The 16,597-nt window shown below is 41.4% G+C and overlaps 1 protein-coding gene across 10 annotated transcripts in view; it reads left to right on the forward strand.

Annotated features, from left to right (window-relative positions):
- The window catches only part of acacb (acetyl-CoA carboxylase beta), a 172,334-nt gene that overhangs the window by 26,544 nt on the left and 129,193 nt on the right, over positions 1–16,597 (forward strand). For all 10 annotated transcript variants that reach the window (XR_010016266.1, XR_010016265.1, XR_010016267.1 and 7 more), the window contains exons 5-10: positions 2,049–2,130; positions 2,972–3,070; positions 4,147–4,256; positions 7,953–8,063; positions 12,383–12,592; positions 14,788–14,958. Coding sequence is in view for 7 of the 10 variants with exons in the window: in XM_063034605.1 (XP_062890675.1) it covers positions 2,049–2,130; positions 2,972–3,070; positions 4,147–4,256; positions 7,953–8,063; positions 12,383–12,592; positions 14,788–14,958 (783 nt within the window). In the remaining 3 variants the exon portion in view is untranslated. The remainder of the gene's footprint in view (positions 1–2,048; positions 2,131–2,971; positions 3,071–4,146; positions 4,257–7,952; positions 8,064–12,382; positions 12,593–14,787; positions 14,959–16,597) is intronic.

A 16,597-nucleotide genomic window follows, 5' to 3' on the forward strand; every position in this document is an offset into this window, starting at 1 on the left:
TTGAAGTGCATGACAAATATAAGCAAAACAACATGAACTATGAGCAACTCATACACAATGCTGGAGGAACTCAGCAGGTCAAGCAGCATCTCTAGTTTGCTAGATGTGCTACTATTCCACCTCTGTCTCAGAGGCCAATGTCAGAACATCCTTCAAGAGGCTGAACTCTCGCAAGTCAGTACAGATCAGCAATAGCACCTCCTTCTCTCTGAAAATCATCGCAGGTGCACCTCAAGGACATGTGCTCAGCCTACTGCTCTGCTCTCTCTACACTACAAACACCATCCGTAATCTGCAGATGACGCCGCTGTTGTTGGTAAAATCTCATAGCAAAGAGGCGGCATACAGGAATGAGATAGCTTGGCTGGTTGAATGGTGTCACAACTACAACAACCTCACAATCAACATCAGCAATACCAAGGAAGGCAAAGTCAAGATAACACTGATCCGCACTGAGGGGTCTGCAGCTTCAACATCCTGAGGGTCAACATCTCCGAGGCTCCTGGGCTCAACACATTGATACAAACACCGAGGAAGCGTACCTGTGGCCCGACTTCATTAGCAGTTTGATGAGATTTCATTTGTCACCAAAAGCACTTGTAAGTTTCTATAGATGTGTTGTGGAGAGCATTTGGACTGGTTGCATCGTAGGAGGCTCCAATGCAGAGGATTGAAAGAGTCTACAGAGGGTTGCAGACTTAGCCGGCTCCATCAGGGGCAGAACCCTCCCCACCACTGAGGACATCTGCAAGAGGAGGCCTCTCAAGAAGGCGTCATCCAATACTAAGTATCCTCACCATTGATATGTCCTCATTTTGTTGCTACCATCAGGAGGAGATACAGGAGTCCGACGACTCACATTCAACTATTTAGGAACAGTTTCTTCCCCTCCGTTATCACATTTCTGAATGATGCAAGAACCCATGAACACTACTTGGTTATTCCTTTTTACTGCAAAGTTCCTGTCACCTACACAATTTTTTGTATATTTGCACTGTACTGATGTTGCCGAACAGCAAATTTCATGACCTATAGTCAGGAATAATAAAACGGATCCTGATTCTGATACAAGTGCCACTTAGCTCTCATCCCTTTCCCATGAACTTTAGCTTAATCAGCTATTTCCAGATATATTTCACTCAACTTGCAAATTAGTACATGATTTGTTGTCAATTACCATAAAAATGCATCCATTGGCATTGCTTTTCCAATTTTCCCTGTAGCTGGTTAACGATTTTAGAAATTAGAAATGGATGAGTTATCTGATGAGGCTTTAGCTTCATCTGGCTATTTGCCTTTATGTCATCTTTAGAATAAACAGAGATTACAAAGATAATTTTAAACAGTTCAAGCTTAACAGTTCAGAGAGAAGAAGGTTATCGGAGTGAATAGTGAAAGTTAAGAATTATGTTTGTCTACACTAAATATAATTTAGCTCAGAGGACAGGTCAAAATAAAGAGAAGCAGAGGAAATATGAATGAAGAACCAAGTGTAAATATTTGATAGAGGTGTACCAAATTGTGAGGGGTATAGATAGGGTAAAGGGAAGCAGGCTTTTTCCACCGAGGTTGGGTGGGACTACTACTAGAGTTCATGGTTAAGGGTGAAAGGTGAAAAGTTTAAGGGGAACATGAGGAGAAACTTTATCACTCAGAGGGTTGTGAGAGTGTGGAGCGAGCTGCCAGTGAAAGTGGTGCACGTGAGCTTGATTTCATTGCAAGAGAAGTTTGGATAGGTACATGTATGGTAGGGGGAATAGAAGGGTATAGTCCAGGTGCAGGTTGATGGGAGTAGGCAGACTAGATGGGCTGAAGGGCCTGTTTCTGTGCTGTATTTTTCTACGACTCTCTGACTCTATTTAACAGCTACTAATGTAAAGACTGAATTCTTGTGCATACATGAGCTGAGAAAGTCATTTTGTTGGAAATTCCCATCTATGTTTGAATGTGTTAACGTAAAATCTCTTTAGGAGTTTTATCACAGAGAAAATCATCTAAGTTCTCTATTTCAACATGTATATGACATTAGCATTTTCGTGTTCTGCTAGGCTGTGTGGGCTGGCTGGGGACATGCTTCAGAGAACCCCAAACTTCCAGAGCTCCTTCACAAATACAACATTGCATTTTTAGGTAAGTTTTTTCCCCAATAAGAAGCCACTGGAACATTGGGTTCAATTCTGGGATCCAGTGCTGCTGTTGACTGAAAATGTTTGAGATTCACACATACTGCAATTTCTGATCATAATAAGAGATTAAATGAGGTATAGTGAAAGGAGTTTCACGTGCTTTACAATATAATTAACCTAGAAAAGTTGCTGACACAACATACGTATTACTTTTCCATAAATTCTGTTTTATTCTATAGAAGTCACTCCATCTGTGCCCCGACCTACCAATTACAAATTCATCACTGAGGCCTGACATGGTCACTCTGTCAGAAACCTCGAAGCCGGTGGTCATGACAGAAATGACAGTGCCTTGAGGAGACCAGATTGAGAGGCGTTTGAGCACAAGACCAAGGACCAGGAGCTGGTTAGAGGGGTGAAGGGCACAATGTGAGCCCACAGAGGTGGGGTGCAGAGGTTTTGCTGGCTGCCGTTCTGCAGAACCCGCTCCAGATGGCTATTGATCAAGAGGTGTGCTCCGTGGACCAGTATGCTGGGACACAAGCCAGGGCCTGATCAACCTGGATTGGGTCACCTGGGCGAGAGCGTCTGATGTTAAAAGACCAAACACCCGCGGATGCCATTGATGATTAGACCCAGTAAATCCTACCATGCATCTCAGCATTATCCTAAAGTTTTAGAAAGCCAGAATTTTGCGCGTCTGTCGACCTTACGTGGTTGAATTACAACTGCATGGTACACTCACAGCTACCACTGCCTAATGATGAATTCCTGTCCTGTTGTGGACAGTAGGAACTGTGTTCTGTTTTCTCACTCTTGTTTTGTTCCCATTTTATTTCATGTAGGTCCTCCAAGCCAAGCTATGTGGTCATTAGGTGATAAAGTTGCCTCTACCATTGTGGCACAGACTGCTGGGATACCAACACTGCCTTGGAGTGGAAATGGTAAAGCGATGAGTCTAATTTACAGAGAGTATAGCACAAATACAGGCTCTGCAGCCCACCAAGTGTCCCCTGACGATCAAGCCCGCTTCACTAATCCTACACTAGTGCTAATTTATTCTCCCCATTCCCTGAGAATCTACCACCCACCTACACAAGTTAAAATGACTAATTAACCTAGCAGACTACACATCTTTAAACTGGAGCACCGGGGGAAAACACCCGTGTCATAAGCAAAGCAGGAAAACTCGACATGGACAGCCAGCACCAGAGGTCAGCATTGAACACAGGTCAAAAGATGAGGGAGGAAAGGAATAACTCCTGGAACTCAGGATTTTAGCATAAAGTGGCACCTTATACTGAGCCTAAGCTACATATAGACCTGGTGTTCCTGAGAGCAGCTGGAGTCAGCTGTACAGGAACCACCTGTGTTTTGTTCATTCGCTATGTACAATGTTGCATGACATTGGCAATCATGGTCTTTCCGTGACCATGATTGTTCTTGGCAAATTTTTCTACAGAAGTGATTTGTCATTGCCTTCTTCTGGGCAGTGTCCTTACAAGATGAGTGACCCCACCCATTATCAATACTCTCAGAGATTGTCTGCCTGGGGTCAGTAGTCACAAAGCCAGGACTTGTGATCTGCACCAGCTGCTCAGACGACCATCCACTTCCTGTTCCCATGGCTTCATGTGACCCTGATGCGGGGGGGGGTGACCTTGCCCATTGGTGGCTGCAGGCTAGTGGAGGGAAGGAGTGGTTTACACCTCCTTTGTTAAAGACGTATCTCCACCCTGCCATCCCACACTACTGTTTAAAGAGCTTTAAATGAGTTTTACATCAATTACTTACAAGAGCAAAAAGCCTATCTTCTGGCTTCTTAATCATTTTCTATTTTTTACCAGTATTCCAAAACATAAAGATCTTGCCTTCCATTTTGCACAAAGGAGAATATATTGCCCAGTAAAGGCAAATTTTTAGCTAGCTTGCTTGCAGGTGCCTCTGAATTTGACTGCTACTGATTTGCTATTGCTTATTTACTTGGGAGTTATATGTGTTATGTCCTGTCATTATCCAGGTCTAATGCTTGAATGGGCAGAAGAAGATCAGAGATTGAAAAGGATTATCAGTCTTCCCAAAGAGCTGTACATGAGGGGGTGTGTGCGAGATGCTACTGAAGGTTTAAAAGTACGAAACATTATACTTGTGATAAAACAAGACATAAGGTGGAGCTGACTCATTTGTAGAATATGTGCATATCTTTATTGACGAATTTCTGTTGCACGGAAGCAGTTTCAAAGATTCAAAGTACATTTATTATCAAAGAATGTATACATGATACATTGTTTGTTATAAAGGTATCAGAAAGAAAGGAATTGAATAGAGATACTAATAAAAATAATGAAAGCAACTTTAGAACACCTTTTCTAATCGGGCGAAGGTGGCTGCTGTGGGAGGTAGTGAAAATCTCAGGAATAGTAAGTTAGTTGGTAGGTTATACCAGATTGCTCCTGGAATTACTCTAGCAAATAACGTTCATGCTGAGTAGTAGATTTTGAACTTGATTCAAAACAGTAATTTCATTTTGTACCTTTTGTTGCTAGATGCAATATCAAGTGTCCGTGTCCTAGATCAAGTGTAGAATATATCAGAAAGAGATCAAAGCTTATCTTATTCTGCCTGGGCAACATATACTATCTTTGCATGCGTATGGGCGCTGTATGCTTACTTTTTCCCAAGGCCTTTGAAGTAGATTATATTTTATTTTACTTATAACTCTGATTTCTTCTTGTTAAGAAATAGAGGATGGAACAGCATTATAATTAAACTGATGTGAAAATGAACATTTGAATCAGCTTTGTTAGCTTTGACACAAGGCCAGCCTTGCTCTTAGTTATGCTAACTATCAAGGTTGTTAGGGTAATGCAAAGGAACATAGAATATCACAGCATCGGGACAGTATAGGGATAGAATATCACAGCATGGGGACAGGCCCTTCAGCCCATCATGTCTGTGTTGACCATCATGCCAATTCAAAATCCATTCCCTGTTTGTTCATATTCTTGAGTAAATATCTCTCAAATATCACTGTTGCATCTACTTTTATCACCTTCCATGACAGTGTGCTCCAGACACTTACCACTCTCTGCGTAAAAAAGATGCCTTGTAAATCTATGTTAAACTACAACCCCCCCCCCCCCACCCCACCACCACTCTCACCTTAAAGCTGTGCCCTTTCGCACTTGACATTTCCACCCCGGTAAAACTCTGACATTACTTATTCCTTTCTTAATTTTACTAACTTCTCTCAGATTATCCCTCAGTTTCCAGCACCTTGGAGAAAATAATTCAAGTTTGCTCACTCTCCTTACAGATAATACTCTCTCATCCAGGCAATATCATTGTCAAACTTCTGCACCCTCTCCAAAACCTCCAGAGGCTTCCTGTGCTATAGTGAACAGAACTACACAGAATATTCACTTTATACAGCTGCTGCATAACTTGCTGGCTTTCAGATTCAATGCCTAGATCAATGAAGCCAAGTACAGCATACATCTTCTTTACTATCCTATCTACTTGTCACTTTCAGGGAGCTATGGACCTGTTTGCCCAGATCCCTCTGAGCATCAATGCTCCATTTACTGTATACTTTCCTCTTACATTTGACATTCAAAGCGCACCACCTCACACTTGTCTGGACTCAACTTCATCTACATTTCTCTGCCCGAATTTCCAATTGATACTGGGGTATCACTTGCTGATTTTCCTCACCATCTCCCACTCCACCAATGACTGTGTCATTTGCAGACTTACTAATCAACTGATCGAAACTTTTGTCCAGATCATCCGTATGTATCTCAGAAAACGGTCAAACATAAAGTAAATAATTAAATGTAAATAAAATCATTAATAGTTTTTGAAAATAAAATTATTTTAAACTTATTTACAATTAAAAAATGAACTTAAACTAAAATATTAAAAAAATTAAATTTTCTCCTTTTTTGCTTCGTATTTACAGCCTTTTGATTGTCAATAAAATCAATATACTGTGTAGAGCTGGCAAATTCTCAGCTTAATTTCTGGGAAAATCAAAATCTGAATCTAATCAACAGTTTCAGGAATTCCATGACTGAAAAGAAGTCCATGACGTGCTTCCTTTTAAAAGGCAGAGCAGGGCGAATGGCCTAATTCTGCCCCTGTGTTTGGTATATGTTGTCGGTTGTGCGTTGAGCAGCAGCTGCTGAATCAGTACAGTTTAGTAGTTTAAGTACCTCCAAGTCTCCACTGGTTATCCAAGCCATTTGAAATCAGAAAAATAGAAGAAATTTAGATACCTAGAGCAGGTTGATTGCTCTTGTAACGGTGTTTCAGAGAAAGCTCTCCCAAAGATGGGAAAGAAAATAGAAGCAGCAGTCTGACCCTATGCTGGTGGAACCAAAGTTACATTAAACACATAAAGGAAGCTCAGGGAGAGGATCATTGACTGATTTTTTATTAAACTTGATCAAAGCTCATGTTTGTTATCAGCTGGCAGGAATTCTGTTGAGCCTTTGTAATGAATGCAGGGAGTTACCACCGAGAACTATTTAGTCCATCACATGTACACTAATTTAACAAAAAGCAGTTCAGACTCCTAGGTTTCCTTTCTATCCTCTGTGGAATAAATGAATAAATTGGCAGAAGTGATTAACATCAGTCCCATAGAATTGGCATTGATGCAACTGGGTATGTCAATCTATGTTTCGCATTGTACTTTATCTTTGCTGTTAACTTTATTGCCTTTATCATATTTGCCACTTTGATCTGCAGTATTTGTTGAAGTATATTTTCTGCATGCATTTTCATTGTGGCCTGTTGTGGAAGTGGTTCTACATCAGGTAAGTGGACCGAGACAGGAGGTATCTATCAGAATTGGATGGAGCAGCCAAGCATTTTTCAGGAATTGTAGGAATCACTGAGCAGCGAACCGACTGCTGACAGCATCTAGGGGCACTCAGGTAAAACTGGCCACTGCTGCAGATCTCCAGGTGCTCCTCTGATAGATTTTAATTGCATAAGTGAAGTTGCTTTGCTGGTCAGAACTGGCAAACAGTATCAGATTTAATGTAGCTCTTTTAGGGTGATGCAGATAGTGGTCTTTATAGGAGCCAGGGTTAAAGAACAAAATATGTTAATGGTCACAGGCAAACAATGCTTCTTCGGCTCTCCATACAAGTACATTGCAGCCAAACGGCAACCTGTTGCAGAGGGATCTGTGTCAGGAGAAAAGCTTTTTGGCCCTTTGGTGAGGAACATTACACCTCTATGCCTTAAGCTTTGAAAGATTTTTCCAGCTATTGATCAGACTATTGGGAATCATTCCGCATGTTCTCAATGGTGGTTTGCTGGCACCCACTGCCTTGCTTCCACATGCCAGACAGCTACTATTTCCTGTCAACTTTGCCAGGGAGACTGATGACAAGGTACCTGGTGTAAAATGTTCTGTCATTTCCCACACTGGATCAGTTGATAGGTTTCAATTTTCCTTGTGCCCTGCTGGCATGACACCAGCCCTCAGTTTTGTTGGACCCTGTACTGACAGAAACTACTAGTTCTTTAGGACTGGTACCAGTTCTTTAGTACTTAAACTAATCTCAGCTAAAACATTTAAAATTCTGAGGAAGTTTAACAAGTGAAAATACTTCCTGTAGAACTGGATAGATCCAAGATAAAGCATCCACTACTTAAAAGCAAAATGAGAAGTTTCTTCTCTCCTACTGCTATAACAATTTGAAAACTAAACCTATTTGAATTATTAGTCCTTTGAATTAATGTCCTGTGATATTTTTAGAATAACTGCAATTTTAGTAAAACTAATGCTACACTTCTAATGTTTGTGTTTAGGTTGCAGGGAAGATTGGCTATCCAGTAATGATCAAAGCATCGGAAGGAGGTGGAGGGAAAGGAATCCGTAAGGTTGATAGGGCAGATGACTTTTCCAACCTGTTTCGACAAGTGAGTCAGTCCTTGTACAGGTCAACATTGTAGAACTTCTGTGTTGTCGTTACTGTAAAGGTTGAGGTTTCCTGTTTTGAAAATGTAACCATATACTATTTACAAAACTGAAATAATCAGAGTCAGAATCATGTTTATTATCACCAGCATATCTTGTAAAATTTGTTAACTTTGCGACAGCGGTACAATGCAATACATGATAAATACAGAAAAAGAAACTGAATTGCAGTCAGTATATACGTAGATTAAATAGTTCAATTAAACTAAGTTGTGCAAAAACAAATAAAAAGTGGTGAGGTACCGTTCATGGGTTCAATGTCCATTCAGAAATCAGATGGTGGAGGGGAATGCTGAGTGTTTGCCTTCAGTCTTCTGTACCTCCTTTCTGATGGTAATGATGAGAAGAGAATATATGGAATACACGGAGTTGGGAATTTTAAAATAAATTTCATTCTTGAATTTAATGATTTGACTGGCATCTCTCCTTAAGCTTGCAGAGGGAATTAAGTTTGAAAAGTTCATTGTGGTGTAGATATTATCAATTGGCATCATATACAAATCAGCCTTTAAGATTTTTGCCTTGTTGCCTTGTTTTGTCCTTACGTTTGATTCGAGCCAGGTAAGGGAAGTAGTCTGACAAAATTCTTGTCAATGAGAAACCTCCATCCTTTAAAAGATTTACCTGGTCAAACTGTAGTGAGCCCAGCACAAATACCACTCTAGCTGTTACCATCCTATCCAGCTGCATGCTCACTTCAGCATTTCATTTCCCTTTCCTTTCCTTGAATGTGTTGTTCCATGGCTTGGCTATTCATTTTCTTTATGTGTCAGGATAGATGAGCATTTTGTAAAGTTCTTTCATTCCTAGGTAAAGGAAAACAATTCTGTTCATGTGTTTAAACTTCCAGCTTTCAGTTCTTCCATTGTCTGACAGCTTATTTGGTACTTCATCTTGGATGACTGTTTTTCTTTATCATAATGCTAGGAACGTTGCAGTAGACTATTTCTGTCACTAATAAATGCCTTTGGGTGAGCTAGACTCTTCACATTTTCATTGTTTTGTTTGATACTGAGACGTTCTGCTTCTGATACAACTTGCTGTCCACCATGAAGTCCACTTGCTTCTGGATCTATAATGTCACCTCCATGCATCCACATCTCAGCTCAATGGTTTCTGGAATCTTCATTGCCATGTCCCTCCAAGTGTCATTTCCATTATTATCTGATTGTTTTCTTATTCCATTATCTCTATAAACTTCAGTTTATCCCTTCTCTGCTGGTCAAATCCTGTAACCTTGTCTGCCAACTCATCAGCCGTTCCATTATGCCATGCATTGATTCCTTTTCTCCCAGCACTCAAATTTAAAATTCACATCTTTTTTTCATCAATTATTCCATATAGTCTTAACCTTCCTGGAACCTATCTGCTTAGCTCTTGAGTCTTTAGATTGCCACCTATTGTTATGTCGAATTTGCACTAATGTTAGAGACACATTCCTTACATCTGGAAAAAGGTATATTTTATTCAAATTTTAAATTACTAAGACAAAGTATAAGCACACACAGCTTGTACAATTCAGATTCAAATTTATTTATCACATGTACATCGACCCAAACACTGAAATGCATTGTTTGCGTTAACAACCAACACAACCAAGGATGTGCTGGGGACAGCCCACAAGCGTCGCCACACTTTCAGATGCCCACAATGTCCGGCAAAACAAGACAAGCATCAACAAGAACAGCAAACAAGAGAACAAACGGCAAAACAAGCCCCTTTCCCTCCCTGCACATACAGCCAGGCAGGTCTCCAACCCCAGGACAGGCCACCTCCAAGCCGCCCGTCCCTGTCCCTGGATTCTCAAACTCCCAGGCATCGGACCTCCAACTCCCAGTACCTAGACCAGACTCACTGTCTTGCAGACGTCGGACCTCTAATCTCCGTACAAGATGAGCCAGGGACTTTGACTTCCGTGCCTCTTCCTAGACTTGCCACTTGTCAAAACATAGTCTGATCAATCCCTGTCAAGTTTATGGTTTCTCTTTGTGTCCTGATCCTTAAACCTAGTTCTTCCTCTCTGAGTCTTAGACATAGTTTCTCACATTGATCCCAGGTTCTTGAGTTCCATGATCTGCTAAGCAGTCGAATCCTGTTTTCTGGATCCATTTGTGTCCGGTTTCTTCTGTTCTTCAAAAAAATAGAGTAACATTGATATTTCAGTCCAAGTCAAACCAACATTGTGTTCTAAAGTAGCTGGACTATTACTTGTTACACCACCACCTGCATTTCCCACTTCAGCTGTGTGGCATTTTAGTTATTGGTTCTGAGCTGATCAGGTATTGGAGAACATGGAAGTGATTGCAGCTGACAGTTTTCCCACATGTGCTTTGTGACTCAGTCTCATCACATAAGCAATTCACTGTCTTAACCTAGACTTCTAGTTATCTCTTATTAATACAATAACTAGCTCTACTGTCTGCTATTGAGCCTTAGATGCCAAGCAAGATGCTTCAGAGTGGAATCATTTTCTTTCTTATCTCACAATAACCAGGAGGCTGATGTCTATTTGTTTCTGTATTAGTTCTCAGAGACCTTGACTGCCAGCAAAACCAGGCAACTCCCCAAAGAAAAATGAAAAAAAAGATATTTTGCTGAACTGTTTCATGAAGACATGAATTTGTAGTAACATCTATTTCACAGTTTAAGTACCATTGATGGATTCTCAAAGCATTCCCAATTCATAATTGTGTGATCAATCAATAAAAAAACAGAGATTTACTCTTTCAAATGAATTGTCATCAATCTCCTTACATTTTTTGCAGCATTCTCAAAGACCTTCATGGGTATTAACCACCCCTCCCCACGTGGCAACCTTCAAATCTTTGTTTACACTGATAATGCCCCATTCCTCTTTTGTGGGATGGTTGTTTGTAATCCTTGAACTGCTACACATCTACCATTCTGTTATGTTTTCTTACGTCATCTACATTGGATTTTGTCTGTAGTCCAGATTCCAGTTCTCCAACTCACGTACAATTTTTGACGGTGGTGGGGGTGGGGGAAGGGGTGTATTCCATCATTCATCTGCTTTGGGATCATTTGCTTTGCTGAAATCACTACATAAACGTATATTTCTGCTGTTACTTCGCTGTGCCACACTCTCCAACAATAAAACAAAACTCTCAGGAGTAGTGTTCACACAACCACCTTTACAATCTTTTAGATGAACCACCAGCTCCACAGCCTCAGGAATGACCCCCCCCCCCAGCTTGGAGGATTCTTGCATTCAATTATAAAAGAATTTTCCTGTCAACTTGAATAAAGGTGCCGTACTGTTCGGAGACGGAACCGTTGAATTTCCAGCTACAGAAGCTCTGGGATCAATTAACTCCAGTTTGTTAATAACTGATCCAAGTTCATCAATATTGGCAAACTATTCATAAATGGCTTGATGGGCCACCCTTTCCAGTGGAAAGAAGTGAATATTAGCAAAAAAAGCAATGCTCTCGGTCATTTTAATATATCTAGAATTGTTATCTTGAGTAAACTACCAGTAGCCAAGTAAACATTTTGTTACTTATCGGGATAATAGATTAACTATCTCCCAATACAGATCTGAATACATTCTGAATAATAAATGGTCTATATATACTGTATTTATTCGGGCAGCTGGGGCTCGTCAGCTTTGGATAGCAACCCGCCAAGGACAAGGAAAACTCTGATTTTAAACCTCCTATACTATACTATACCCACCCATGGGAAAGGCTTCGGGAGTAAACCCCGAGAAAGAAATCCGGAGCCGGGGTCCCTAAGGCAGTTAGATGTTGTGTACAACTTCACTCTGGTAACCTCTGCGACGACACTGGTTCCAAGCTGTATTGGCACTTGCCCTTCCCTTGAACTACATCAGTGATGTGGAGAGAGGGAACCCGCTGCATGGGCAACAGCCGGTTCTTCAAATCTTCCCGCCCAGGCTTGTGCCCTGGAGAGGACACAGTCCACCAGAGGCACAAACCCATGATCCCCTGGGAGCGATGGCTGCCTATTACCTATATATACACGGTTTTCTTCAAATCTTATTTCCTTTCCTCAATTAGGTACAAAATGTTTGGAGTTCTGTTCATGAGAGCAGTGGTTCGGGTACCTCACTCAATTACACCTAGGTAAAGATTGATTACACGAAGTTACAGAACTATTCTTTGCAGGAGTTGTGCAGCTTTCTAACCTTAAATAATCATCTTGTAATAGTGCAGAAGTAAACTATAGCAAGGATTAAATGCCTTTAAACTGGCATAACTCCATGATGTTCCTTCTCCAGGTTCAGACTGAGGTTCCTGGCTCACCAATCTTCATCATGCAAATGGCCCAGCACGCACGACACCTTGAAATACAGATTCTGGCCGATCAGTATGGTAACGCCATCTCGCTGTTCGGACGCGACTGTTCCATTCAACGCCGACACCAGAAGATTATTGAGGAAGCCCCTGCAACTATTGCACCTCAGTCAGTGATCGAATATATGGAAAAGGTGAATGGCATTCTAGGAAGGGGGTTGGGGGAATCTCTACGCCAATTACTTTACAACGGTAAGTTTTGCAGCGATGTCCGTAGAGGTTATTGCTAATGAGTAAACAGCTTTGCAACATCACTTCTCAGTAAACTTGAGAACGCGCTAACACCCTTGGTCCATGAATCCTCTAGTAAGTTCTCGTTTTTGAACGTTGTCCAAACTTTTGTAGTTAGCAGCAAATAATCAGTGCTGGTCTTTCTTTCTGCAATTGGCTACAGGTTTTCTGTTGGGTGTTTGAACTACAGACTTGGTCAATTACTTACAAGGGATCTTGGACACTTCTAAAATGAACAATCAGCTGTTTATGATTTGAACCAATCAGATTAATGGATCGTTAATGAGGCATTCAGTCTAAATCATTGAAGTGTAAATCGGTATAGAATAGTAGTCAACAATGCCAAATCAAGTACATAGAGTGAATACAATGAAAAGCGACCTGAAACAACACAGATATAATTGAAAATAATTAAAAGGATTCTAAGCATTGAGATTTAAAGGAGTGCGATGCCATATGGAAATGAAAATCAAAAACTGCAGGTGCTGGAAATCTGAACCAAAGGCAGGAAAAACTAGAAACGTTCAGCAGGTCAGGCAGCATCTGTTGGAAGAGAAACAGTTCAGGTCTAAGACCCTTCATCAGAACAGCTGAAGAAACAAAATGTGTCACTTAACATTGTAGACACAAGATTCTGCTGATCAACACACACAAAACACTGCAGGAAGTCAGCAGGTCAGACAGCATCTATGGAAAGGAATATAGAGTCAACGTTCTGGGCCTGGTCCCTTCATCAGGAAAGGAGGTGGTAAGATGCCAGAATAAGAAGACGGGAGGAGGGGAAGGAGGTCAAGTCAGAAGGAGATAGGTGGAGCCAGATGGGTGGGGGGGGGGAATGAAGGAAGAAGCTGGGAGATGATAGGTGGAAAAGGTAAAGAACTTTGAAAAGAAAGAATCTGATAAGAGGAGAGTGGACCATGGGAGAAAGGGAATGAGAAAGGATCCCAGGAGGAGGTGATAGGCGGGTGAGGATAAGAGGCAAGAGGACAGAGTGGGGAGTTGAGGGGGGGGGGGAAATTACCAGGTTGGAGAAATTGATATCCATGCACCAAGTTGGAGACTACCTGGTCAGAATATGAGGAGCTGCCCCTCCAACCAGAGAGTGGCCTCGCTGTAGCAGAAGAGGAGACCATGGGCTGATGTGTTGGAATAAGAATTAAAATGGTTGGCCACTGGGAAACCCAGCTTTCTGCAGTTGGATCAGAGGTGCTCGACAGAGCGATCCCCAATCTATGACGGGTCTCACCAATGTACAGGAGGCAACATTGGGAGCACCGGATACCGAAGGCAAGCGCAGCAGGTTGGCAGGTGAAGTGTTGACTCACCTGGAAGGATTGCTTGGGTCCCTGAATGGAGGTGAGGAAGGAGGTGAATGGGCAGGTGTACTTCTTCCGCTTGTCGGGATAACTGCTAGGAGAGAGATTAGTGGGAGGGATGAATGGACAAAGGAATCACAAGAAGTAATTTCTTCTGAGTTATCTGTCTGTGATATTGGCTCATTTATTCCCTTTTTTCATTTGCACATTCTGCCTTGCTCTTTTCAATGCCCTTTACCAGACCTCATTAATATCCCATCCTCATGTCATTTCAACAGATCCCCCAGGAGCAGCATTGAAATATTCAATGGGCAGAGATCTAGTTTCACTGAGTTGGAAAGAGAGGGGCTCCAAATAGATTAGAACTGAATGAAAACACAAGAGTCACAGATGCTGGAATGTGAGACAAAAAAGCAAGAACAAGTTGCTGGAGGAATTCAGCAGGTTAGGCAGCATCTGTGGAGGGAATTGGACAGTTGACATTTCATCAGCATGCCCAGATCAGAACCAAAGATTACCAGGTAAAACAGTAAATGACAGGAAACAGAAAACAGAATGCATTTATAGAGGAGAATGTACCTTAAAAAAAGTAAAGTATGCAGTGTGATGCGTAAATTGTAGGGGAAAGGGATTATCTAAATAGTTCCTCCAAAACTTGACAGATACAAGGAACTGAATGGCCTTCTAGTCCACTACATCTTTCCGTGATTCCAAGAAATATCTAATGATTTACCAAGGTCACTAAGTGAAAGCTGATATTTTCCTGACTCTTTGCTTTCCAGTACGCTGTTCAAATTGCCAAAATGGTTGCATATGTCAGCGCAGGAACTGTGGAGTACCTCTACAGACCAGACGGCACTTTCTATTTCCTGGAACTGAACCCTCGGCTGCAAGTGGAGCATCCTTGTACCGAGATGATAGCAGATGTCAATTTGCCCGCTGCCCAGCTACAGGTAAAATCTGGAGCAAGTTAAAATGCATTGCTCTTTACAACACATTTGTTAACTGCCTTCATTAACAACTCATCCTTAAAGTAAGCCTAGCTCCAGCAGATGACGCTAGAGCAGCATTCAATGGGCACAGAGCCCATTTCATTCAGTTGGAAAGAGAGATGGGTCCAGATAGATTAGAACTAACTTAGGTACAAGAGACCACCAATGCTGGAAAGTGAGGCAAAACTCAGAAAGAATTTGCTGAGGGAATTCAGCAGGTATGGCAGCATCTGTTGAGGGATTTGGACTGTTTACATTTGGTTACAAGCATTGGAAAAGACTTTGTGGAATCCAAATTTTTTTCATTTTCTGAACATCAGTTTAATGAATCACTGATATATTGCTATGCACTTAAAAATGTTAAAAAACAGAAAGAATATATATGGTAAGCAATACGATGCTTTTGTTCAACATAACTCATTTTGTACTTGGTGTCAGTCAGGTCTGTTGTAATGTAAGCAAGTAGAGAGAGAGGAAAAAACAAAGCACACTCTATTCTGCCTTCTCCAATGTGTCAGCCATGGAGAACAATCTCTTATTCTGGTGTAACATTTTCCTTCCCTGTTTCCCATTTTCTCACACCTTGCGTTGACAGCTGATGGAATTCAGCAGCTGAAAACTGGGTCATCTTTGGAGAATAACTGCTTAAAAACATGACATGAATAAATGTCATCACAAATCTCCATCCCACTTCCATTCTTAACTTCCTGTCTTTGTCCTCTTATGCCATTCCAGCAAAGCCTGCATGAGCTTGAGGAATAGTAGCTCATCTTTCAACATATTATAGCTCTTAGTATTTAACATTACATTAAACATTTCAGATAATCAGCCTTTCCAGTTTGAAAACCAGTCAGTTCCGATGAAAGACGATAACTTATAACGTTAATTCAAGTTTCTCTCAGGTTCTATTGGGCACTGCTTTTATCTTTCTTTCTCTGCTCTGTGACTCTGTGGTTAGAGTCAGACACTCTGTGCTCTCTGTCTCAGAGGCTGATATCAGAACAACTGGCAGGAGCGTTCAAGCACATCTTCAATCTCTCACTGCTGCAGTCGCAGGCTCCCACCTGGTTTAAGAGAGTCAAGTCAAGTCAGGTTTATTGTCATTTTGACCATAAGCTGCTGGCACAGTACACAGGAAAAATGAAACAATGTTCCTCCAGGACCCTGGTGCTACATGAAACAACACAAAAACGACACTAGACTACGTAAAACGACATAAAAACTGCACTAGACTACAGACCTGCACAGGACTACATAAAGTGCACAAAGCAGTCAGTACAGGGCAGTACAATAATTAATAAACAAGACAATAGGCACAGTAGAGGACAAATTACAATATAATAATAAATGATGTAGATGTCAGTCTAGACTCTGAGTACTGTATTGAGGAGTCTGATGGCTTGGGGAAGAAACTGTTGCACAGTCTGGTCGTGAGAGCCGGAATGCTTCGGTACCTTTTGCCAGATGGCAGGAGGGAGAAGAGTTTGTATGAGGGGTGCGTGGGGTCCTTCACAATACTGTTAGCTTTGCAGGTGCAGCGTGTGGTGTAAATGTCTGTAATAGTGGGAAGAGGGACCCTGATGATCTTCTCAGCTGACCT

The sequence above is a fragment of the Mobula hypostoma genome, chromosome 27, assembly GCF_963921235.1.
Source record: "Mobula hypostoma chromosome 27, sMobHyp1.1, whole genome shotgun sequence".
In the NCBI taxonomy this organism is placed as follows: domain Eukaryota; kingdom Metazoa; phylum Chordata; class Chondrichthyes; order Myliobatiformes; family Myliobatidae; genus Mobula; species Mobula hypostoma.